This window comes from Petromyzon marinus, chromosome 20 (assembly GCF_048934315.1).
Source record: "Petromyzon marinus isolate PM22_M1 ecotype Great Lakes invasive population chromosome 20, UKy_Petmar_22M1.pri1.0, whole genome shotgun sequence".
Lineage (NCBI taxonomy): Eukaryota > Metazoa > Chordata > Hyperoartia > Petromyzontiformes > Petromyzontidae > Petromyzon > Petromyzon marinus.
Window position 1 is genome coordinate 1,866,063 of NC_133686.1, and position 25,878 is coordinate 1,891,940.

Genomic DNA, 25,878 nt, shown 5'->3' on the forward strand with positions numbered 1-25,878 from the left:
ATCATCCTTATGATGCACACCTGTCACTCACTCCCCCAACAACCACTCCCACACATTCGCCCCCACACATCCACCCCCCGCCACCGCTACGCACTCACCCACTCACGTATCCACCCATCAACTCACTCATTAACTAACTCACGAATCCATCCACCCACTCGCTGATAAACTCACTCACACTCACCAATCCACTGTTCAACTCAGTCACATATCGAATAACTTGCTCACTCACTCACACACTCAGCAGGTCACTCACTCATTCGCCCACCCATCCACTCACTGACAAACTACTCACCCATACACTCACGAGCTCACTCACTCAATAGCTCGCCAACTCCCTCATCAGCTCAGTCACTCACCCACTCACTCACGCATCCATCCACCCATCCACACACTCACCCACTCACTCACTGATCAACTTACTCACCTATCCACTTTCTAGCTCACTCACTCGCTCACCAACTCACTCATCCGCTCAATCACCAACTCACTCATCCACTCAATCACTATCAATCACTCACCCAACTACTAACTTACCCACTCATCCATCCATCCATCCGCTCGCTCATCCACTGAACAAGCCACGAGTAACGGCCATGTCACGTCGTGAACAGATGTTCGGAGCCTGCGGGATTTGCTCACAGAGGCTACACGAGGTAAGAGTTGATGTTAATTGAAAACGTGAGCTACTGAAGCCAAGAGGCTCCCTTCTGCAAATCACGTGACCGTGTCGCCCCCCACCGCCCCCCCCAATTGGAGTCTCAAGTCGGTCTCTGACAGGTGTGAGAGGCACAGGTAAATGAAAAAATAATAAAGCAAATCATGTACCCATGAAAACCTCGCTGAGTCTGGGGATTCGTTGCGAGGAGGATCCTGCAGCATCGGGATGTCTGGCCAATTTTCGTCATGCCCTCGCACACACAAAGACGAAGATTCCCCCCATAGCCTTAACACACTGTCGAGGCAAGTGCTGTTAGCGAGTAGCACCTATGAAGGGGAGCACGATGGATGGCCTTCATAGGTGCTACTCGCTAATAGCACTTGCCCCCTACAGTCTGATAAGGCAATGGGGGGGGGGGGGAGGGGGGATCTTCGCCTTGTCCCACTTGAGAAATTCGCGGTGTCGTTTTTCAAACTCGGGCAAGCTAGATACGATGGCCAACTCTTGCGAAGGACGTCTCTAGCAGGATCTTTAATGCCCGCTATGATGCGGCAGATGGCGAGTAGTTGTATTATTATTGTTAACATCATCATCGCGCTTAGAACACACTGTGGTAATATTAACCAGGGTGGTCAGGCAGGAGTTCAAACCGCGAACCTTGAGGCCACGTGAAGTGTCGAACACCCGCTGGCAGGTCACGGGGCAGACCCAGGTGCCACGGGTCGATTGACTGAGATGACTGAGATGACTGGCTGATGCACCACCTGTACCCCCTACTGTGGCAACCTGCTGTGCTTTAGCCACCCGGCGCTCCGCTCGTTGTTGTGAGCGTCACTCCTCCGCCCTCCGTTGTTGTTGGACAGCGACTGCCTCCAACTGCCCAGTAGCGTCCTTCATGAGCCTCCTCCACAGAGGCCGATCTTGACACCGCTGGTACCAGTCATCGGAAAGTCCATTCATCTCCACGTCTTCCTGTACCACATCACTCCATCTCTTCTCTAGCCCGTGCGTGCCCATTTTTCCCCCTCGATCCGGCCGAACAAAAGCTGTTTCGGGATGTGGTGGCTGGGCATGCGGGCTACATGACCCAGCCAACGCAGCCTTGCCTGCTGGAGGAGCTCACTGATGGGACCTTGCCCAGATCTTTCAAGGATTTGTGAGCTCCTCACATAATCCAGCCTGGTTAAACCCAGGATGGATCGTAGGCAGGCTAGCCTAAATGTTTCTAACCAGCGAAGATGTTCCATTAAGGGGGTCCACGTTTTGCAAGCGTAGAGAAGGGAGGGAATGACCGTGGCCGAGAAGACCTGAAACTTAGTGCGGAGCGACAAACCAGGTAGCTTCCACACAGCGTTACGCAACCGATGAAAAGATATTGCCGCTCGACTGATTCGGAGTGAGACCTCTGCTGTTAAACTGGAGCCGGTCATAAGCACATTGCCCAGGTATGGGAAACTCTCCACTCTCTCCACAACTGCCCCATCACCGATTGGGAGTTGTGGGTGTGGAGTGTCCGATGGTACAAAATACCCAGGCAGGTGCTTAGTTTTGGTGGGGCTGATGGTAAGGCCCCATCTCTTCGTGGCACGCTCCAGTCTCAGCAGCAGCTTCTCCAACTCCTCCTCTGAATGAGCAGCTATTACCAAATCATCGGCAAATATAACGTGGTTGAGCAATAGGGAGCCATCCCTTGACCACACCCGGGCATCGATCAGCCTCCCATTATATCTGTACCAAATGGAGATTCGCCTGGTACAGCTATTGAAGGCTTCACGAACTACGTGGTCAAAATAGATGTTAAATAATGTGGAAGCTAGAGGAAATCCCTGTCGCACCCCAAGCTGTACAGGGAATGGCTCTGACTCCCGGCCACGTAGTTTTACCCGGGCCCGCTCACCATCATGAAGGTCCTTAATGATCGTGAGCAGGGGGTCAGGGACTCCAAAAGCACGAAGAAACACACTCTTATACACACACTCTCTTATACACACACACTGACACTCATACACACACTCATACACACTCTCACATTCTTACACACACACACTCTTATACACACAATAACAACAACCGCCATTTGCCACTAAGTGGTGGTGATGTCACCACGACGCTTGTGCCAGGCTATGTGCACCCTGAGGCCACGTGAAGTGTCGAACGCCCGCTGGCAGGAGGTCACGGGGCAGACACAGGTGCCACGGGTCGACTGACTGAGATGACTGGCTGATGCACCACCTGTGCCCCCTACTGTGCCAACCTGCTGTGCTTTAGCCACCCGGCGCTCCGCTCGTTGTTCTGAGCGTCGCTCCTCCGCCCTCCGTTGTTGGAGGGCAACTGCCTCCAACTGCCCAGTAGCATCCTTCACGAGCCTCCTCCACAGAGGCCGATCTTGACACCGCTGGTACCAGTCATCGGCAAGTCCACTCAGCTCCACGTCCTCCTGTACCACATCACTCCATCTCTTCTCTAGCCCGTGCCGCGCCCGCTTAGCCCCCTCAATCCGGCCAAACAAAAGCTGTTTCGGCATGCGGTGGCTGGGCATGCGGGCTACATGACCCAGCCATCGCAGCCTTGCCTGCCGGAGGAGCTCACCGATGGGACCCTGCCCAGATCTTTCAAGGATTTGTGAGCTCCTCACACAATCCAGTCTGGTTAAACCCAGGATGGATCGTAGGCCGGCCAGCCTAAATGTTTCTAACCGGCGAAGATGTTCCATTAGGGGGGTCCACGTTTCGCAAGCGTAGAGAAGGGAGGGAATGACCGTGGCCGAGAAGACCTGAAGCTTAGTGCGGAGCGACAGACCAGGTAGCTTCCACACAGCGTTATGCAACCGATGCAAAGATATTGCCGCTCGACTGATTCGGAGTGAGACCTCTGCTGTTAAACTCGAGCCAGTCATAAGCACACTGCCCAGGTATGGGGAACTCTCCACTCTCTCCACAACCACCCCATCACCGATTGGGAGTTGTGGGGGTGGAGTGTCCAATGGTACAAAATACCCAGGCAGGTGCTTAGTTTTGGTGGGGCTGATGGTAAGGCCCCACCTCTTAGTGGCACACTCCAGTCTCAGCAGCAGCGTCTCCAACTCCTCCTCTGACTGAGCAGCTATTACCAAATCATCAGCATACATAACGTGGTTTAGCAATAGGGAGCCATCCCTTGACCGCACCCGGGCATCGATTAGCCTCCCATTATATCTGTACCATATGGAGATTCCCCCGGTACAGCTATTGAAGGCTTCACGAACTACGTGGTCAAAATAGATGTTAAATAATGTGGGAGCCAGAGGACATCCCTGTCCCACCCCAAGGTGTACAGGGAATGGCTCTGACTCCCGGCCACGTAGTTTTACCCGGGCTCGCTCACCATCATGAAGGTCCTTAATGATCGTGAGCAGAGGGTCAGGTACTCCAAAAGCACGAAGAACGACCCAGAGCCCAGGCCTACTGATGGTATCATAGGCCTTGACCAGGTCAATAAAGCGGAGATGTAGGTCTTGTTGGAATTCCCTACACCTCTGCTGTAGCAGACGGACAGAAAATATGGCATCTGTGCAGGACCGCCCTTTCCTGAAACCGCATTGGGGCTCCGCAAGCCTCTCCTCAGCGTGCCTGGCAAGGCGATGCTGAATAATCCTTGCCAGGACTTTTCCCGGCACACTGAGGAGTGAGATGCCCCTGTAGTTGTTACAGTCTGTGCGGTCCCCCTTCTTAAAAAGGGGGACCACCAGGGCATCCTTCCAATCCTGCGGAACCCGTCCAGTGGTCCAGACTGTTGTTATGATGTCATATAGGGCAGTATGTACACAAACGCCACCCTCCCTCAGCATTTCGCTTGGGAGATCATCTCTGCCCGCTGCCTTTCCTGGTCTCAGACTCCGGATCGCCTTCAATACTTCCTCAGCAGATGGCACCTCAGCCAGCCACTCACAGGGGGTGACTTCTTCCAATATTTGAGGCACCGCAGCCTCAGCAGGGTCATCCTCACTTTGTGCCACGATGTTTTCCTGGCTGAGGGATTTTCCCTCCCCCAGGAAAACATATACACACACGCATACTCTTATACACACACTGACACTCATACACACACACACTCTTATACACACACACTGACACTCATACACACACACACATACTCTTATCCACACACACTGACACTCATACACACACATACACTCTCAAAGACACACAATCTCATACACACACTCACACTCTCAAAACACATACAATGTCATAGACGCACACACTCATACACACACTCACACTCTCATACATACACAAATACACTCTCAAAGACACAAACAATCTCATACACAAAGATCCCCTGTATAGCCACAACATACTTTTTGGGCAAGTGCTGTTAGCGGGCACAGCACACAACCTGAGTGGGTGGCCAGCATCACTCCTGGCCACAACATCACCACCGCGACAACCACAATCACGACAACCACCATCTCGTAAATCACCACCATGACAACCACCACAACGATGATTGGGAGATGTGATAGCTGATGCTGGGCTTGTGCACGTGCAGGCGAGGGTCTGCGTGGAGGAGAGTCGCGGATGGAGGAGAGGGAGGCCCCCAGGTCGTGGCTGGAAGTTCGGGGCAGCCTCGCCAAACGCGACGCCGTCGGCGGGACGGGCGGCGCCAGCCACGCCGGCTCCATCATGGCCGGAAAGCTCTCCCTGGGAATGCTCCCGCTGGCACTGCACTTCGAGGAGGGTCAGATGAGATCCTTGCACCACCACCACCACCACCAGCAGCAGCAACAGCAGCAACAGCAGCAGCAGCAGCAACATCATCATCAGCAGCAGCAGCATCAACATCACCAGCTCGGCGGTGGCAGCGGCATCGTCGGAGGTGGCGCTGGCGGAGACGCGAGGGCGGAATCGGCGCCTGCCGCCGAAGACCCGAAGAAGGCCCGGAAATACCCGTGCCGGATCTGCGGCAAGCGGTTCCGCTTCAACAGCGTGCTGTCGCTGCACATGCGCACGCACACGGGCGAGAAGCCCTTCAAGTGCCCCTACTGCGACCACCGCGCAGCGCAGAAGGGCAACCTCAAGATCCACATGCGCACGCACACGCGGGCGGGCGCGGCCGACGCGGCCGCCGGCCCTTCCGCCACCGGCGTCTTTGCCGGCGCCCGCGGCGGTGGCGCCGGCCCGCCGGGCGGGTCGTCTCTCCTGTGCAAGGCGGAGGGCGGCGATGGCAGCCGCCTGCTCATGGAGCTGGAGGAGAGGGCGGTGCTCAGGGACCTGCAGCTCAGGGGCGGCGCCGGCGCCCCCTCCGTGGCCGTGGGTGATGCGGAGCAAGTGCCGGGCGAGGGCGACGGCACCGCGGCCGAGCGGGGGGAGGAAGGCGCCGCCGCCGCCGCCGTCGCCGCCGCCGCCGCGCCCGCGGGCCACCGCTGCTCCTTCTGCAAGGGCAAGTTCCGGAAGCGCGCCGAGCTGGAGCGCCACATCGGCATCCTGCACAAGCCCTACCGCTGCTCGCTCTGCCAGTTTGCGGCCGCCCGCCAGGACGAGCTGGCGCGCCACGTGGACGGCGCCCACTGCGCCAGCGTGGAAACCTCCGCGCTGGCGCCGGCTTCGGCCGCGACGGCCGAAGCCGTCGCGGCCGCGGCGACCGTGGCGCCGGCCGCGATGGCCGTGCCGGCGAGCGGCGCCGGCGTCGCCGCGGCGGCGGCGGCGCCGGCGGCGAGCGAGGTGCGCTGCGAGGAGTGCGGCCAGACGTTCGCTCAGGTGTGGTTCCTCAAGGCGCACATGCGCAAGCACAAGGGCTCGCTGGACCACGCCTGCACCGTGTGCGGGCGCCGCTTCAAGGAGCCCTGGTTCCTTAAGAACCACATGAAGGTGCACACCAACAACGCCAGCAAGCTCGCCAAGATCATCGGCGCTTCCGCCTCCGCCGCCAACTCCTCAACCGCCAAGGGCTGCTCGCCGCTCGCGGTCGCCGTTCGCCGGCAGCGACCGGCGGCGGCGCCGCAGCCCCCGCCGTCGTCGTCGACGCCGGACGGTCCGCCGGCCGCGACCAGCGACGCGGCGCAGGACGGCGCGACGGCGCGAGCGCGAGCGTCGCCCTACGAGACGTGCGCCACCTGCGGCTTCCTCTTCCCAGACCGCGCCAGCCTGGCGCGCCACCGCAAGCTGCACGCGCGCTCCGACGAGATGATGGCGATGGCGACGGCGGTGGAACGCGTCCGCCAGGAGGACGACGAGGAGGAGGAGGAGGAGCGGCGGCGACCGCGGCAGCAGCGGCGGCAGCAGCAGCCCGCGCTGCAAGCGGAGCACGCGGCCAAGAGGTCGTTCCTGGGGAGCCTGGAGCTGGCGCCGCCGTCGGCGAGCGACGGAGCCGGGCGGCGCGAGGCGGCGTCGTGTGCCCGCGCCGTCGAGTCGGAGCCCGCCGAGAGCTACCAGGCGTGGCGGCCGCACGCGAGGGGCGCCGCGGCGGCGACTCGCTTCCGCGAGAACGCGCCGGACGGCGGCGTGGGCGGCGGCGCGGGAGGAGGGGGGCAGCCGGACCGCGGGGACGTGGACGGCAGGGCGAGGAAGAGGGAGCGCGACTCGGACGAGAGCCCGCGGCCCAAACGGCGCGGCTCGCGGGCCGGGTCGGAGGGCGAGGAACTCCCGGCCGGCGCGGGGGCCGGCGACGACGGCGGCGGCGGAGCGGACGGGAGGACCGGCGGCAGAGGATTCGGAATCGGCTTCAAATCCCCCGCGTGGCACGAGGCTCGCCGCGGAGACCGCCGGCGAAACTCGCGATGCCACGAGCCGCTCGGCGCCCGCTCCCGGCCAACGCGACACCGGAATCAGCCGCGTCGACACCGCCGGCAGCAGCGGAGCGGAAGCGACTGCGGGAGCTTCGGGGAGAGCGGGGGGAGCTGCAGTCCCGTGGGGGGGGGCGAGGAGGAGGAGGGGGCGGCGGGCGCCGGCACGAGCAGCGACGCCGACTCCGTCTACGCCAGCGGCACCAGCAGCCCCGCGCCACCGGACTCCCCGCGCCGCGCCGAGTGCCGAGCCGCGGCCGCCACGGAGGAGGAGGAGGAGGGGGAGGGGGAGCACCACGCCGAGTCACCGTCGCCCACGTCAGGTGAGGAGGTGGATTTTCACGGCTGCAAGGAACTCCCCAGAGCTGGAGGTGCCCCGCGAAATCGACGCAGGGCGAATGAAGAGTTGTTTTATATTCAAAGAGCACGCCGTAGCTCAAGGGGCTCTCTATAAGAGAGTTTCATTATAAAGACATAAATAATGAAATGGTGATTTGTACGGCAAGGGCGGTGCAAGGGAGGTCACGAGAGGGCTACAGGGGAGGGACGGGACAGAGTGGAGGGGCGAGGGGAGGGAAAAAGAAGAGAATGGGCGATCGAGAAGAGGTGGTGAGGCATTAAGAAAGGAACGGAAGGAGGTTAAGGAGGGGGGCTGCATTCATGTACAGGGTTAGTGATGAGTCTATGGGCAGTGATGAGTCTATGGGTAGTGTTGAGTCTATGGGCAGTGTTGAGTCTATGGGCAGTGTTGAGTCTATGGGCAGTGTTGAGTCTATGGGCAGTGCTGAGTCTATGGGTAGTGTTGAGTCTATGGGCAGTGTTGAGTCTATGGGTAGTGTTGAGTCAATGGGTAGTGTTGAGTCTATGGTGCAGTGTTGAGTCTATGGGTAGTGTTGAGTCTATGAGTAGTGTTGAGTCTATGGGTAGTTTTGAGTTTATGGGAAGTGTTGAGTCTATGGCCAGTGTTGAGTCTATGGGTAGTGTTGAGTCTATGGGTAGTGTAGAGTTCTTTGGGCAGTGTTGAGTCTATGGGCAGTGTTGAGTCTATGGGCAGTGTTGAGTCTATGGGTATTGTTGAGTCTATGGGCAGTGTTGAGTATATGGGCAGTGTTGATTCAACGGCCAGTGTTGAATCTATGGGCAGTGTTGAGTCTACAGGCAGTGTTGATTCTATGGGCAGTGAGTGTATGGGCAGTGCGGAGTCTATGGGCAGTGTTGAGTCTATGGGCAGTGTTGAGTCTATGATCAGTGTTGAGTCTATGAGCAGTGTTGAGTCTATGGACAGTGTTGAGTCTATGGTGCAGTGTTGAGTCTATGGGCAGTATTGAGTCTAAGGTGCAGTGTTGAGTCTATGGTGAGGTGTTGAGTCTATGGTGCAGTGTTGAGTCTATGGTGCAGTGTTGAGTCTATGAGCAGTGTTGAGTCTATGGTGCAGAGTTGAGTCTATGGGCAGTGTTGAGTCTATGGTGCGGTGTTGAGTCGATGAACAGTGTTGAGTCTATGGTGCAGTGTTGAGTCTATGGTGCAGTGTTGAGTCTATGGTGCAGTGTTGAGTCTATGGTGCAGTGTTGAGTCTATGGACAGTGGTGAGTTTTTGGGCAGTGTTGAGTCTATGGGCAGTGTTGAGTCTATGGTGCAGTGTTGAGTCTATGGTGCAGTGTTGAGTCTATGGTGCAGTGTTGAGTCTATGGGCAGTGTTGAGTCTATGGGCAGTGTTGAGTCTATGGTGCAGTGTTGAGTCTATGGTGCAGTGTTGAGTCTATGGACAGTGTTGAGTTTTTGGGCAGTGTTGAGTCTATGGGCAGTGTTGAGTCTATGGTGCAGTGTTGAGTCTATGGTGCAGTGTTGAATCTATGGTGCAGTGTTGAGTCTATGGACAGTGTTGAGTTTTTGGGCAGTGTTGAGTCTATGGGCAGTGTTGAGTCTATGGTGCAGTGTTGAGTCTATGGTGCAGTGTTGAGTCTATGGTGCAGTGTTGAGTCTATGGGCAGTGTTGAGTCTATGGGCAGTGTTAAGTCTATGGTGCAGTGTTGAGTCTATGGTGCAGTGTTGAGTCTATGGGCAGTGTTGATTCTATGGTGCAGTGTTGAGTCTATGGTGCAGGGTTGAGTCTATGGTGCAGTGTTGAGTCTATGGTGCAGTGTTGAGTCTATGGGCAGTGTTGATTCTATGGTGCAGTGTTGAGTCTATGGTGCAGTGTTGAGTCTATGGTGCAGTGTTGAGTCTATGGGCAGTGTTGAGTCTATGGGCAGTGTTGAGTCTATGGGCAGTGTTGAGTCTATGGGTAGTGTGGAGTTTATGGTGCAGTGTTGAGTCTATGGGCAGTGTTGAGTCTATGACTTGATAACAACATTGGGGGGCCAGCTCCAACATTGTTGAGCCAGCTTGAGAACAACATTGGGGGGGGGGCACTCTCGCTGACAACTCTCCTCGAGTCTGGCGTCTCGTAGAGTGGTTCTCACTCGGCTACATAAATATGAAGCTTTGAGCAATGGAGGTGAGTTGTGAGGAGGCTGGGAGGGTGGGGGTGAGTTGAATGTGGAGGTGCGGTGGTGATGTGTGGGTGAGGATGGTGGGGTGAGGAGGCGGGGTGAGCATGGTGGGGTGACCTCGTGGTGCTGGATTATTATTGCATGGAGTGAACACGGGATTTTTGTTTCTGTGTGTGCGTGTGTCCTTGTGGGGAGCGGTGGCGCAGCAGTTAGCGTGCTGCGCTACGAACCCGGCGGGCCCAAGTTGGATTCCCACCCACGCCCACCACCAACACGAGTGAGGAATATTGGAACCGGCCCTGGGCCTCTCCTAGATCGACTCAGGCACAAATAATTACCTGGTGTGCTGTTTAACCATCACCACAGTGGAAAACAGAGGCAGTCAGGCGTGGTGGTGGCCACCCACCGCCTCGTGTGCCACAGTGCCGGCCTTCGTAGTTGCTACTCGCCAACAGCACTTGCCCCCACCAGATGGTTACACGCTATAAGGGGCATCTTTGTCTTTTGCGTGTGCTCTTACATTTCCAAGAAACGCGGTGTTTTTGTTTTAAGATTGGGGAATAATTGCGTATTTATGTAACTTCTTTCTAAGATTACTGGAATGTTTCCCCTGAGTTGAGTCGACGTCCGTGACGCGCCAGCGCTAGCTCAATGCGTGTAGCGATGGCAGCAATCCGGATACGTGGAGGCTAAAACCAAAGTAGTAAAATGGTGAGACGATGATGACTGTTGGAATTTTCCACGCGATCAAATAAACAGGAGAAAAAATGTACAATTTCACGTAGGCACGTAAGAGACACGCAGATGACAAGACGGAGAAACTCAATAATAACAAACTCGTTGGTTCTTGCCGTAAAGTCACGTAGGTATGAAATAAAATAAATCACGACGTTTCGATCGCAACACAAGTGGTCGTCCTCAGGTGGAAAAAAATAGAATCTAGCTTTTGGAACCGCTGAACAGTTAACCTGCTGAACAAGGTCAGCTGTTCCACTCCTGGATTATATATTTTTCCGCCTGAGGACGACCGCTTGTGTTGCGATCGAAACGTCCTGATTTATTTTATTTTCTACCCACGTGACTTTACCGAAAGAACCAAAGAGTATGGATTCCTGCAGTCACGAAAGCTTCAAATGAAGATTAAATAATAACAGCCGGTGCAGTCGTCAGTTTCCAGCGCCGTTACGGGTCATCGCACATACATGATCTGTCCACTGCTGGATGAATGCCTCTGCCAACCTCCTACCACCCCTACACACTGGAAAAACAGGTGCCGTGGCTTGATGGGATTAACGCAGAGACTACCGTGGATCAAGAATCTGAATTTGTATCCGTACTGGAGGAATCCGATGAGCTATAAAGCTCTTTGTCACAGATGTCCAGTAGGGGCGGGTAAGAACGTTACAACAATAAACGATACAAGCACAGGGTAACAGTGCAAAGTATGAGAAATGTAAAGAAATCACTTCAAAATATAAAAATGAAGCGAAACTATCTTTATTTTTCCAGGTAAGGCCCAGTGAGCTATGTGGCTCTTTTTCAGAAGCGACCTGGTCACAAATGGCTGCTCAACGAAGTGGCTTATCACGTGGACATTGATATCAGCCAAATACTCTAGATGCACGTTGATTTCAAATGTGGAGGGAAAAGCCGAAGGACCCGGAGAAAAATCCACGTGGCCACGGGGGGAGAGAGAGACACGCAAATTCCAAATATACAACAACCGTCAGGGTCGGGGTCGAACCCACTGCCTCCTGCATATCAGGCGAGGTGGTTAACATCTCCTAGCCACTGCGATGATGATGATGATGAGAGAGACACGCAAACTCCAAACATACAACAGCCGTCAGGGTCGGGGTCGAACCCACTGCCTCCTGCATACCAGGCGAGGTGGTTAACATCTCGCTTCTGCCGTTGAGGATAAAACCGGAGTGCCAACCCAAGTAATGGTAATGCATCCAAGAGGCGCGTGTGCGTGTATATGTTGACCTTCTTTTGCAACCGTACGTAGCCAATCGTGCTCATCGGAGGTGCGTGGGGCGTGCAGCGGGGAGATGGAGCGATGGAAACTGGCTCGTGGGCGGGAGCGGCGGTAGCGGATTGGGGGAGGGAAATCCATCCGGCAGTGGATTGAGCATGGCTGATGATTCACGACGTTCGTGTTGACACTATGCGGGTGCGAGATATATCACCATCATCATGATGATTCCCCATGATCTATCAACTGCTGGATGAAGGATTATCCAAGCACAGGATGACGCGATTGGTCGTTGCATCGCAGGTATCATCGTGAGAGACGGAAGGTGCGAATTGGGTGAGGATTTCATCGAGCAGTGGATTGACCACGGCTGCTATTCCTGTGGGTGCTGCTGCTGCTGTATGTTGATGGATGCGTTCAATGTGATCAAGCCAAGATTCTGTGGAGTAATATTTTGTTCCATCTCCACCGCAACTCGACGCGATTGCTTCATTAGACACACAAGTGGCGAACACGCTATTAATGACGGCAATTACTAGGCAGGCACACGCGAAAAAAAGACATGTCTTATTATGTTTTAATTTGTATTCATATGCAAGTCGTGGGGGTTTGTCAAATGAGTCACTCTTCGGGCTCCACGGTGTCGTAATTCCGAAGGAATCGCCTCGCTTCCGTATCGATTCGCGTATATCGATTCATTGATACAACCCGCCCCCCACCTCTCAAATAAATATTGACTCGTTAAAGGTAAAGGCGCAGAGCTGCAAATTCGCTTGCACGCGAGGCGGCTCGAGAGAGATTCCGTTATGAAGTGGAGGGAACTTTCGGCCCAGACTGCCACGCTGACTCGAAGTGGTGGTGAGTGTGCCCACGCTTTACAAGGACAAAGATCCCCCGTGTAACCTTAACAGACTGTTGGGGCAAGTGTCGTTCGCGAGCAGCACCTGTGAAGGCCGACACGGGGGTGGGTGGCCAGCACTGCGCCCGGCCGCCTTTGTCTCCCAAGTGGCGATGTTTACGCACCGCACCGGGTTTCTCATTTTGAGGCTCAAGTCGACGTTGGGGTGGCCCAGGGCAGGTTCAGGTCATCGTCACCGGTGGAATCAAATTCGGGTCGCCGAGCCTGGAGCGCGGTGCGCTAACCGTTGCGCCACCGCTCCCCCCACACCCACACTTTACCCCACCACCACCACCACGGCACGCGAGCTGCTGATCACAACCTCAATCGTGAACACATTTATACATCGTCTGCTGCTGCTGCTGCACGGTGGACAGAGGTGATGAGGGAGCTTGATAGCTCATCGGATTCTTCCGGGATAAATAAAGATTGTGACGTGATAAACTCGCCCTCCACACCCCACCATTATGTCACATGCCGCACCGGGAGATAGAACGGGCGACATGTGGATCACATGTTCCATTGAGATCGCCTGACAAATATTCGTCACATTATTATTATTATTATAATATTATAATAATATGACATATATGTCACATTATTATTATAAAATCCCACGTTACTGTTGAGTCCATCGGACGACGTTGTATCTCATACCCCCATTTTGTCTCCCCCGCCCCCCTTCCTTTTACATCGTTTCGCACTTACGTCGTGACGTCAAAGTCAATGCCACTGCTACCCTATTTGCCGTCACCTTCAACCCCACACTTACGTCGTGACGTCAAAGTCAATGCCACTGCTACCCTATTTGCCGTCACATTCAACCCCACACTTACGTCGCTGACGGCAATCGTCCGCCTGTTCTCGTAATCCGTCACGTCCACGACCACCGCCACCTACTAACCATTCGAAGGTCGTCGTTTGCACATTCGTCGTCGCAAATTTCAGGAGCGCATCCCACGACGTAAACCGGGGAATTGGTGTACCAGTCGTTAAACGATTCCTCCCCCGCCCCTCTCGACCCACAGCCCCCCCCCCTCCCTCCGCCTCTCCATCCCCCCACCGCTTACCCCCCCCCCCTACCCATCCGTAACAAATCCACGCGGCCACCCCGCTCGCGAGGGTTCACTCCATCGCTCCATCTCCTCGGTGGTGGTGGTGGGTGGATGGACGCCTCTTCACAGACGCGTTCACCAATTCCTTGGCTTGGAGCCATTCCGTGGTGGTGGGTTGTGTGTGTGTGTGGGGGGGGGGGGGCTTTGGCTGCCTCCCGTTCACTGGGGGGGAAGGGAGGTGCAGGCATGGCCATGGATTAAGGGATGATGTGGGGGGTACGATGGGGAGGAGTTCACGAGCATCTGTTCCGCTTGTACGTAAATAATGAAATAACTGCGTGAATGATGACAGAGAGAGAGAGAGATTAGCGAGTTGCGTTTTTGCGCTCACACAATGAGTTTACCGCAAATCCCCCCGCCCCTCGTCCCTCGCTATTGCCGTGAGTGTTCGCGTGCGTGTGTAGGTCGACTGGACCTCAAATGAGTACTTGGTGCGATGTCTAAACGTCATCACGCAGGAGACGAGAGCTGGCCACCTCCCTTCGCTGGCGCTCGCTAAGAGCGCTTTCCCCGCCTGGCTGTTAAGGCTACTACAGGGGACCTTTGTATTTGTATGATCGTGCGTGTTCACGTAGCTGTGCGCCTGGAGGGGAGTAGCGCAGTGGTCCTGGGCCTCCCCTAGGTCGATTCAGCCTCAAGCGATTACCTGGTGCGGTGTGTCAAACATCGCCAACTAGGGAGACGAAGGCGGTCGTGCGTGGTGCTGGCCACCCACCCCCTCGTGTGGCGTGCTGGCCTTCACAGGTGCTCGCTAACAGCACTTGCCCCAACATTTTGTTAAGGCTATACGGGGGAGCATTGTCTTTGTACGTGTGTGTGTGTGTGTAATGGTGGTGTAGTGGTTAGCGCACTACGCTACCAACCAGGCGCCTCGAGTTCGATTCCCGCTCACGGTCACCACCAACACCAGTGACTGTTATCTGAACCGGTTCTGGGTCTCCCCTAGGTCGACTCAGCCACTCATCCCCTCCCTGTGCAGTGATGCCCTTCCTGTGTGCTACTCGCTAACGGAACTTTCCCCAACAGCCTGTTGAAGCTGTACGGGTGGGTGGGATCTTTATTTTTGTGAAAGGGTCATTCAACTAAAATATTGTCTGAGTCGCTGGTAGACTGGAATAGGTGGCACGTGACTTCACAAACGGACAATTGTATTGAATGACCAGGTAGGGGCCACTGAGCTGTGTGGTTCTGCTTCAGAAGCGACCTGGCCGCAGATTATAACTCGACGGAGTGCGGCTTATCACGTGGGGGAACATTTACAGCAGCAACATTTTTTCTTCTCAAATCGCGTGAAGTCGGATTTTAAATGTGGACGAGAAAAAAACCCGGAGGACCCGGAGAAAAATCCACGCGACCACAGTCGTAGCCACAGCCGTAGCGAGATGTGTACTGGATGTTGTGTGCCGGCGTGGGGGGGGGGATTTAGTATTTTTTTGTCGTGTCTGAGACCGGGATAGAACCCCGCTGATGTTTAAGTTGAAGCCACGAGCCGTGACCGTCTCGTGCTTTATGGAACACATCTGTGACGTGGCTTGTGGTGAGTGGCGTGCAGGGTAGGGATGGGTCGAGTGAGAGAGACAAAGGCGGTTGAGCCGGGGAGGTGGGTGGTGGTGGGGGGATAGGGTTCATTGGTGGGTTGAGAGAGAGGGGGGCGCTGTGTAGTTCGTGTGCTCACCAGGCTGCCTGAGTTGTATTCCTGGCCACGGTGGCGAGATGTTAATTACCTCTCTTGGTATACAGGAGGTCGTGGGTTCGATCCCGACCCCGACGCCTGCTGCTGTATATTTGGAGTTTGGATCTCTCTCTCTCATCATCATCACGGTGGCTAGGAGATGTTAACTACTTCGCTTGGTATACAGAAGGTCGTTGCTTCGATCCCGACCCCGACGCCTGCTGCTGTATATTTGGAGTTTGGGTTTCTCTCTCTCATCATCATCACGGTGGCTATGAGATGTTAATTACCTCGCCTGGTATACAGGAGGCCGTGGGTTCGATCCCGACCCCGACGCCTGCTGCTGCAGTATATTTTTTAGGTTTCGTGTTTCTCTCCCCATGGTCGCGTGGGTTTTTCTCCGGGTCCTCCGGTTTTTTCCCCTCCACATTTACAAACAACACGCGTTGACAGTGTTTGGCCGCCGCTCTTCATTTTCACGTGATAATCCACTTCCTTGAGCTATCAGTTGTCGGCAGGTCTATTCTGCAAAAAGGATACATAGCTAAGTATATAGCTAAGTGGAACCTTAGCTGGTTAAATAAAAAAAAAAACCATCGCATTATAACATTATTAAAGTATCAGCGGTGAGCGAGATCTGACACCTTTGGTAGGCCACCTTCTTTAGGTCGACTCAGCCTCAAGCGAGTACGCAGTGCGATGTGTAAACGATTAGAAGTCCTGCGGGGGTGGGGGGCGGGGAAGACAAAAGCGGCCGGGCAGGGGTGCTGGTCACGTCACCCCATTCGTAAACTGCGCTTTGCCGTGATAGGTGGCTCCCTAACAGCGCTTGGCACCAGGAGCCGACGCAGGCTATACGGGCGCTCTTTGTCTTTGCACGCCGGTGATGCGTGGGTACTCACGTGGGCATCCGTGTGTGCGTGTGTGTAAGCTACGGGGAGCGGTGGCGCAATGGTTAGCGCACTGCGCTTCTAACACAGCGACCCGAGAGTGTCGATTACCGCTCACAAATTAAAAAAAAACAGTGGCGAATATCTGAACCGGTCTTGGGCCTTCCCCTAGGTCGACTCAGCCTTAAATCTGTACCTGGTGCGGTGTGTAATTATCACCGCACTGGCGTTGGCCATCGACCCCCATCCAGGGCGGTGCCGGCGGCCTTCGCGAGCTGCTCGCCAACAGCACTTGCCCCAACAGCATTTTCCCCAACAGCACTTGCCCCAACAGCCTGTGAAGGCTGTAGGGGCTTAGGGACCTTTGTCTTGTCTGTAGGTGCAAGGTAATTTGTGTGCTTGTAGCTGAATGTCCGTTCCGTTCCGGGCATCGTCCCAGCTTGCACCCCCCACACTCTCCTCCCCCCCCCTCTATCTACATCACGCTAACGCAATTATGCATGACAGCCCCCCCCCAAACAATTTACCCCCCACTGCCCCCCCCCCTCGCCCTCGGCGCGCATAAATCCACGCTTTTATTTTGCTTTGCGTTGATTTAAGCGCTCCATTTTCCGGCCTAATTTCCAGCATTGGTTAACGAATGTTTGTTTAATAAAGAGGGGGGCTGAGGGCGTCCATGCCCCCGCCCCCACCGTCACCCTCCCTCGCCCCCCCTCGCCCACCCCCTCGCCCACCCCGACCCCCACCGAACACTAACCCAACATTACCACCACCACCACCACAAGAACAACAACCGCGGTCTACATCGTAACCACCGCCGTTAACAGCATCAACAACGACCAGTTTGCTGTTAGACAAGAAAACCATCATTGACAAATACCGCCATCGTCATCACTTCCTCTACACTCCTCCCACTCATCATGAACCATCATCATCATCATCACTAACCATCACTCATCATCCCACAATAGCTGATATCAATCTTAATTCTCTGCAGCAGCATCATCATCTTACTCCGATCACCCTCGCCACTGCTAACCGCAACAGGGACAGCATTACCTCTGCCGGACCTAATAATGTTGGGACGCAGCCCTGCAAAGTCCCGCTCACTGATGTGCGGAAGAAGCCTCCGTCAGAGGCAGCTCTGGAGTGAGCCCTTCTAGCCTGCCGTGCCGGGATTGTGAAACCGCTGCAGCGTGCGCCTTACCAGGACGCGCATCCCACAGAGACCCGACAGAGATGTGGGATCCGGCTTCGTTGTGTTTAGTGGTTTGTTCTCCTTCCCACCGCACGTCCCATTAAGCACGGTTGGCTACGTACGGTGCGAACGAAATTCAACACACAAACACACGTACGGAGATGCTCACTGCCAATCGACATGTGAGAGTTCACTCGCAGCGCTGGTTCAAGCAAGCTGCTGATGAGACGCTGTTTGTCGAAACCGATGCAGAGTTTGCTTGTCTTCCCCGACTCCTCCTCTAATCATCTCCCACGCTCCCTCCCTCCCGTTGAGTCACCCCAGTATCCCCGCCTCGTCTCACGCCGCGTGGCTAATGGGATGTGTAAAACACATCGTCCTTGTATATGCAGAGACAAGATCTGCGTGCAGGAGGCGAATCGTCGGCTTACTCTGAATAAAAATATCAAGAGAGAGTGTTCTCACCCTTTTTTTTGGGGGGGGGGGGTGGCGCTGCATATGGATAAGGGGGGGCTTGGGGGGGGCGGGTTGGGGGGTCTGTACCCCCCTTTCTGGGGCCGGTCGCAACGGTCTACCTTTACGTGACGCCTCTAGCGTAAGCGGCTTGTGTGCTTGTTCAGTCCAAATCGGCGGATTAAGGTGAAGGATGCAGAGGAGTGTAATTCCGCCTCTGGCTGACTGCGGAATTTAGCGCGATGGATGGAGGCTTTTGCGGTGGTGGTGGTGGTGGTGGGGGGTACGACGAGGAGGGAGGGGATAGAGAGTGATGGAGACTTGGATGAGACGGAGAGGAGCAGGAGGAGAGGAGAGGATGAGGTTGAGGAGCAGAGGAATAGGGGAGGAGGAGGAAGATAAGGGAAGAGGAGACGAAGGGGGGGGGGGAGGGGATTAGAGGAGGAAGGAGACAAGACGAGGAGAGGGGAGGAAGAGGCAGAGGAGAAGGGAAGAAAGAGGAGTAGGCGCAGAAGAGGTGATGAGGGGGACGAGGAGAAGAGGGGAGGAGGAAGAGATGGGCTGGGGGAGAGCAATATACTTATTCCTCCGGTTTTTCTGAAAATCCTCCTCCCCCCTCCCCCCTCCCTCCCCCTCTTCCTCCTCCTCCTCCTCCTCACCACTCCGCTTCGCGAGCACTCATCATTAACACGAGCCATCGATTCATCATCGATTCACATCGATGACTTGCCACTCACCGCCGCCGCGTGCATCAAGTGGCAAGCAAACTGTTCCTCCTTGATTGCCGAAGGGTCGCGACAAAAAAAAAACAACATTCAGTGGCGGTGACGTCACCACGGAGCTTGTGCCAGGCTGGGTGCACGTTGAGACTATCAAGTGAAATGTCGAAGGCTCGCCGCTGGCAGGAGGTCACGGGATAGACGCATGTGCCATGGGTTGACTTACTGAGATGACCGGAAAATGTATGTACACCGTACGAATGCTGAACGTCTTCGTCAACGTGCGTAGCCAACCGTGCTAATCGGAGGTGCGGGCGAAGGACAACAATCACTAAACACGAGAAGCAGTTCCAAAGAAATGAGTTTTTCAATCGAGAAATGCACCACCTGTGCCCCCTCCTACTGTGCCAACTCTGGCGTCGCTCCGCTCGTCGTTTTGAGCGGTCGCTTCTCCGCCCCCCTCCTCCCCCCCCCCTCGTCGTTGTTGGAGGGCGACAGCCTCCCGACCGGGCCGGCAGCGTCCTGCACGAGCATCCGATCTTGACACGGCCTCTCTTCCACGACGACCGTGGAGCACGCTGAACCGCGCTCGAACGCGTCACGGCGGATGCGCGTTCCACTGTTCCGTCAATGGAAGATGAAAGAATCGCCCAACTGCGCCCGTGGGGAAGTCCAAACCATCCCAGCAAGTCGCCGACGAACGCCCCATCCATGCGCGACCCGGCGGTGTCGCTGTAAACCGCACTGCGTCAACCCCACGTCATTGGACTGGATGAGGAATATTTTCATTCATTTACGACGATCATTAAGAGAAAAAAACCCCCGTTGCTTTTCACAATGTCATACGAAAGAAGAAGAAGAACGGGAATCGGCACAAGTCCACTCGGCTTCACACCGCTCTGTACCGCATCAGTCATTCCTGCGGTGGTGGGGGTACGGTCACCAAAACAAGAAGAAGATACATTCGTGTCGCTTTGGTCACTTCTCCAGAACTCGGAAAAGTTGAACTCAATCGCCGATTCCGAAGCGCGATTTAAAAAAAACAAAACTTCCCGTGCACCTTTTGTAACCCCCGTGAGCATGCGGTGGTCTGGGCAATGTCATCCGTGGAGGTGCAATGCCACCTGAAGGGCAAGGCGAGGAATAGCAGCACCCGCCAAAGCGAACGTCATTACCCAGGCGGCGGCTGCTGCTGCTGTTGCTGCTCAACTCGGTGATGCTGTTGCTGAATTGGCAAGGGTAGAGACAAAAAGAGAGAGCTATATACGGGGAGAGATACACAGCAAGAGAGACATTGGGAGAGATACAGGGGGAAGAGAGAGGTATGTGGGGAGAGAGAAACAGGGCGAGGGACACAGATATAGACCCAGGGAGGTACACACAGGTAGAGAGAGGCGCGGGATGAGAGAATCACAGAAAGACAGGGAGAGAGACGTGGCGAGAGATGCACAGGGAGATAGAGACAGGGAGAGAGAGAGAGAAATACACGGGGAGAAAGACAGCACCACAGGCAGGGAGACACGGATAGACATGGAGAGAGAGACAGAGGGAGAGACACAACAACAACCACCGGTCACCACTCCGTGGTGGTGATGTCACCAAGGCGCTTGTGCCAGGCTAGGTGCACCTTGAGGCCACGTAAAGTGTCGAATAATCGCTGCTGGCAAGAGGTCACGCGACTGACCCAGGTGCCATGGGTCTACTGACTGAGATGACTGGCAGATGCACCAACCTATGCCCGCTACTGTGCCAACTTGCTGAGATGTAATCGCACCAGGCGCTCCGTTCGTTGTTGTGAGCGTCGCTCCTCCGTGGTTGTTGGCAGGCAGCTGCCTCTCAACTGCCCAGTAGCGTCCCGCACGAACCTCCTCCTCCACACAGAGGCGCATGGGGCACAGAGAGATAACCAATGTGCCAGCGTGATAACCACGTGCGGCGCACAAGCCACCACGCCGCCAATCGAGTTACCTCTGTCTTGGGGGTAAATGGGTCAAGTAAATGTGAGTTTGATCAACGCGACTCTCGCCTCTCTCAGCAAGGCTCACGCTCATCACTCCTCCTCTTCAACGCATGCCGAGGACTCGGACTGGCTGTTTTGTCTCATCGGCCGAACTACCCACCCACCTACCCACTCACTCCGCACATTCACTTGCCTACCCATCCACCCGGTCGTTCACTTACCCACCCACCTACCAAGTCACCTACCCACCCACCAACTCGTCTACCCATGCACCTACTAACCTACGCACTTACTCACTCACCTACCCACTCATTCACAAAATGTATCGTTAGATCGTGGGAGATGGCAATGGCAGGGGTGGTGGGGGGGTGTGGACATGGGAGGCCTTCATCCAGCAGTGGACAGAACACGGCTAATGATGAATTGATGTCGTTGTTGTCGTTGTTGACTTTGGACAGAGCTGAGCGACGAGGTGTTGCGCCTGCTGGGGGATGGGCAGCAGCTGCAGCACAGCAACAAGGACAGGGATCGGGGGTCACGGACGGAGAGGGACTGCCCCTTCTGCGCGAAGACGTTCCGCTCCTCGCACCACCTGAAGGTTCACCTACGCACGCACACAGGTGAGCTTCAGCGATCGTCGGCCACGGCCGAGGAGCCGTGGCACGTTCTTTCACGCCCGCTTTGTCGCGGGGGGATCGATCGACGGCAAGGATCCCCCTCCGCATAGCCTCACCCGACTTTGTGGGGCAAGCGCAGTTGGCGAGTTACACCGACGAAGGCCGGCACGGCACACGAGGGCGTGGGTGGCAGGCACCGCGTCCGGCCGCCTTTGTCTCCCGAGTGGGGATGTTTTAACACATCGCACCGGTTACTCATTGGAGGCTGAGTCGACCTGGGGGTGGGGGTGGTGGGACAGGACCAGTTCACAAAATCGTCACCGGTGTTGGTGGCCCTGAGCGAGATTCGAACTCGGCTTGGCCATGGGATTCGAGCACAGCACGCTAGCCGTAACCTGCGGCGGCCGCTAGAGGCGCTACGATGTCGACTCTCGACATCGTAGAGGCAGACGCGAAGACTCCGAACGCGCCCTCCTGCTCCTCCGTGAATCGTGTTCACGTCACGGGTCCCATGGCGCGCCCCCCGTTGATTCCGGCAAACGGTGGTGCCACGGTGGCGAGATGTTCACCACCTCGCAGGGCATGCAGGAAGTTATGGGTTCAATCCCGACCGGTGACGCCTGTGGTATATTTGGAGTTTGCGGTGTCTATCTCGCCCGGGGTCACGTGGATTTTGTCTCCGGTTTTTCCCCTCCACATTTAGAAACATGCGTGTGAGTATTTGGCTGCTGTGCATTTCCACGTGATAAGCCATTTCGTTGAGCTATCATTTGCGGCCAGGTGACTTCTGACAACGAGCTACAAAGCTCATTGGGACCTTACCTGGTACAATAAAAAAAATAATTGTTGTTAGTTTTAGGGTAAACAGTGACCGCGGCGAGTGAATCACAGCGGCCTTCTTCCCCTCTTAACAACCCAACGCTTCCGTGACATTCGCGCGCTGTCCTTCTGCGTGTACCTCCCTCCAACCCCAACTCCCCCCCCCGCAACAGGGGAGCGTCCGTACAAGTGCCCGCACTGCGAGTACGCGGGGACCCAGTCCTCCTCCCTCAAGTACCACCTGGGCCACTACCACTGCTCGGCGGCCCCGCAAAGCACCGCTTCGCTCAAGGCCCTGCTCGCCCTCAACCACCAGGCCCCGGTGACCGCCGCCGTCGCCTCGGCAGCCGCTTCCGCCGTCTCGCCGCGCGGAGCCGCCACCGGTTGCAGCAACTCCTGCTCCTCGTCGACGTCGACGTCACCGTACCGCGACGCGGCCGGCTTTCGAAGGAGCCTGCCGGTGCCGGCGTTCGACGGCGAAGCCAGGACGGCGGGGCAGTTCCGGCCGCTGGGCTTCCTCGAGCGCAAGTTGGTGGCGGCGGTGGTGGGCGGCAACGGCGGCGGCGGCGCTGCTCACGGCTCGGAGAATGGCGGTGCTGGCGCTGCCGCTGCCCGTGGCGCTGCCGGGCTCGGCGGAGTTCTCCGTGGCGCCGCCGGCACGGCCGCCGCTGCCGGTGGCGGCGCTCGGTGTTTCCGCGCCGCCCAGGTGTTCTCGGCCGAGCAGTGGAACAGCGAGCGCCGGTGCCAGCGGCGCGCCGACGGCCTTCAGCACGAGCCGCTCGACCTCTCGGTGAAACCACGCTGGGTCGCCAGGCCGCCGCGGCATCCGATCACCGAGCACCCGCACGCACCGCCGCCGGCGCCGCCGCCGCCACCACCGCCGGCAAGGAGCTACCGCGCTATCGCCACCGGTGCCAGCACGGCGCTGCCGTCGTCGAGAGCCGACGAGTCGAGGCCCCGCGTCTCTTCCGCCGCCGCCAATGTCACGTCCGGGCGGACAGGCCCCCCACTGCTGAGCTCCGGCGAAAGCTCCGGCACACGCGGGCCACTCGCCGCGACGCCGGCTGGCCGCACGGGCCCGCCCCCGCTCATGAAGGCCCGGTACTGCCCCCCGCTGGCCCGGCACGACTGCGAAATGGGCGGTGGCCGCGATGCTTACGGTAGCGGTGGTGGTGGTGGTGTTTACGGGGCCGGTGGTGGCGGCGGCGGTGGTGGCGGTGGCGCTGGCGGTAACAGGAGTGTCGTTGGCAAACCAAACGGCGCCCTGTGTGGCAGGCAGGGCGATGCGGCCGCCCTTGCGGAATTCTCCCGGCAGCTGGGCCTCCTCTCCGCCCCGGCGCGCACGGCGCAGAAGCCGTCGTCGCTGTCCTCCCCTTCCTCCTCTTCCTCCTCCTCTTCTTCCTCATCCACGTCATCGCCGCCATCGATCACGGGACGCAAGGACGAGGAGGAGGAGTCGGCGGCTGCGACGTCGAAGGCGCCAGCGACAGAGGCTTCATCAGCAGTGCCGTCGTTGGAGACTTCGGCCTGTGCCCGAGCCCTGATGGGGGAGCAGCAGCAGCACGAGGAGCAGCAGCAGCAGCAGCAGAGTGAGGGGAGAGTGAGTGGCCTGGACAAGACGTGGGAGTGGCTGCGCTCGAGTCTGCCCAGCCTGGCCGGCCTCGAGATCCCCACACGCTGGGTGCTGGAGGCGGCGGCGGTGGCAGCGGCCGGAGGAGGAGGCGGAGGGGGTGAAGGAGGGGGAGCAGCTGCGAGCGAACAGGACGGAGTGGACGGATCTCTGTACTTGTCCAGCGAAGGTAGGCCTGTTGCTTGATCACGGCGGCGGTGGTGGTGGCATTCGCTGCTCGTCGTTGCAGAGGTCCGCGGTTTGGGCCCGGCAGGCCGCCCTGGTTAATAGGCAGGATCCTAGCGCCATCCATCATCAGTGACAGATCCAGGCCCTCACCCGGTCCAGACTATCACCTGGTCCAGACTCTCACCTGGTCCAGACTCTCACCTGGTCCAGACACTCACCTGGTTCAGACTATCACCTGGTTCAGACTCTCACCTGGTCCAGACTCTCACCTGGTCCAGACACTCACCTGGTCCAGACTATCACCTGGTCCAGACTCTCACCTGGTCCAGACTCTCACCTGGTCCAGACACTCACCTGGTCCAGACTATCACCTGGTTCAGACTCTCACCTGGTCCAGACTCTCACCTGGTCCAGACACTCACCTGGTCCAGACTCTCACCTGGTCCAGACTCTCACCTGGTCCAGACACTCACCTGGTCCAGACTATCACCTGGTTCAGACACTCACCTGGTTCAGACTCTCACCTGGTCCAGGCTCTCACCTGGTTCAGTCTCTCACCTGGTCCAGGCTCTCACCTGGTTCAGACTCTCACCTGGTCCAGACTCTCACGTGGTTCAGGCTGTCACCTGGTTCAGTCTCTCACCTGGTCCAGACTATCACCTGGTCCAGACACTCACCTGGTTCAGGCCCTCACCTAGTCTAGACCCTCACCTGGTTCAGGCTCTCACCTGGTCTAGACTCTCACCTGGTCCAGACTCTCACCTGGTTTAGACTCTCACCTGGTTCAGTCTCTCACCTGTTCCAGGCCCTCACATGGTCCAGGCTCTCAACTGGTTCAGTCTCTCACCTGGTCCAGACTCTCACCTGGTTCAGACTCTCACCAGGTTCAGTCCCTCACCTGGTCCAGACACTCACCTGGTTCAGACTCTCACCTGGTTCAGACTCTCATCTGGTTCAGCCTCTCACCTGGTCCAGACACTCACCTGGTCCAGACACTCACCCGGTTCAGACTCTCAGCTGGTCCAGACTCTCATCTGGTTCATGCTCTCATCTGGTTCAGTCTCTCAACTGGTTCAAGCTCTCACCTGTTTCAGACTATCACCTGGTCCAGACTCTCACCTGGTCCAGACTCTCACCTGGTCCAGACACTCACCTGGTCCAGACTATCACCTGGTTCAGACACTCACCTGGTTCAGACTCTCACCTGGTCCAGGCTCTCACCTGGTTCAGTCTCTCACCTGGTCCAGACTATCACCTGGTCCAGACACTCACCTGGTTCAGGCACTCACCTAGTCTAGACTCTCACCTGGTTCAGGCTCTCACCTGGTCTAGACTCTCACCTGGTCCAGACTCTCACCTGGTTTAGACTCTCACCTGGTTCAGTCTCTCACCTGGTCCAGGCCCTCACATGGTCCAGGCTCTCACCTGGTTCAGTCTCTCACCTGGTCCAGGGTCGCACCTGGTTCAGGCTGTCACCTGGTTCAGACCCTCACCTGGTTCAGTCTCTCACCTGGTTCAGACCCTCACCTGGTTCAGACGCTCACCTGGTTCAGACTCTCACCTGGTCCAGACACTCACCTAGTTCAGACTCTCACCTGGTTCAGACTCTCACCTGGTTCAGACTCTCACCTGGTTCAGACACTCACCTGTCCAGACACTCACCTGGTCCAGGCTCTCACCTGGTACAGGCTCTCATCTGGTTCAGACGCTCACCTGTCCAGACACTCACCTGGTTCAGACTCTCACCTGGTTCAGACTTTCATCTGGTTCAGCCTCTCACCTGGTCCAGACACTCACCCGGCTCAGGCTCTCACCTGGTTCAGACTCTCACCTGGTTCAGACTCT

At 56.8% G+C, this 25,878-nt stretch overlaps 1 protein-coding gene across 9 annotated transcripts in view; it reads left to right on the top strand.

Annotated features, from left to right (window-relative positions):
- LOC116944244 (uncharacterized) overlaps positions 1 to 25,878 on the top strand; it is a 161,312-nt gene that overhangs the window by 116,597 nt on the left and 18,837 nt on the right. For all 9 annotated transcript variants that reach the window (XM_076068229.1, XM_076068232.1, XM_076068228.1 and 6 more), the window contains 3 exons: positions 5,192 to 7,747; positions 21,258 to 21,419; positions 22,409 to 24,034. In XM_076068229.1, coding sequence (XP_075924344.1) covers positions 5,192 to 7,747; positions 21,258 to 21,419; positions 22,409 to 24,034 — 4,344 coding nt within the window. The remainder of the gene's footprint in view (positions 1 to 5,191; positions 7,748 to 21,257; positions 21,420 to 22,408; positions 24,035 to 25,878) is intronic.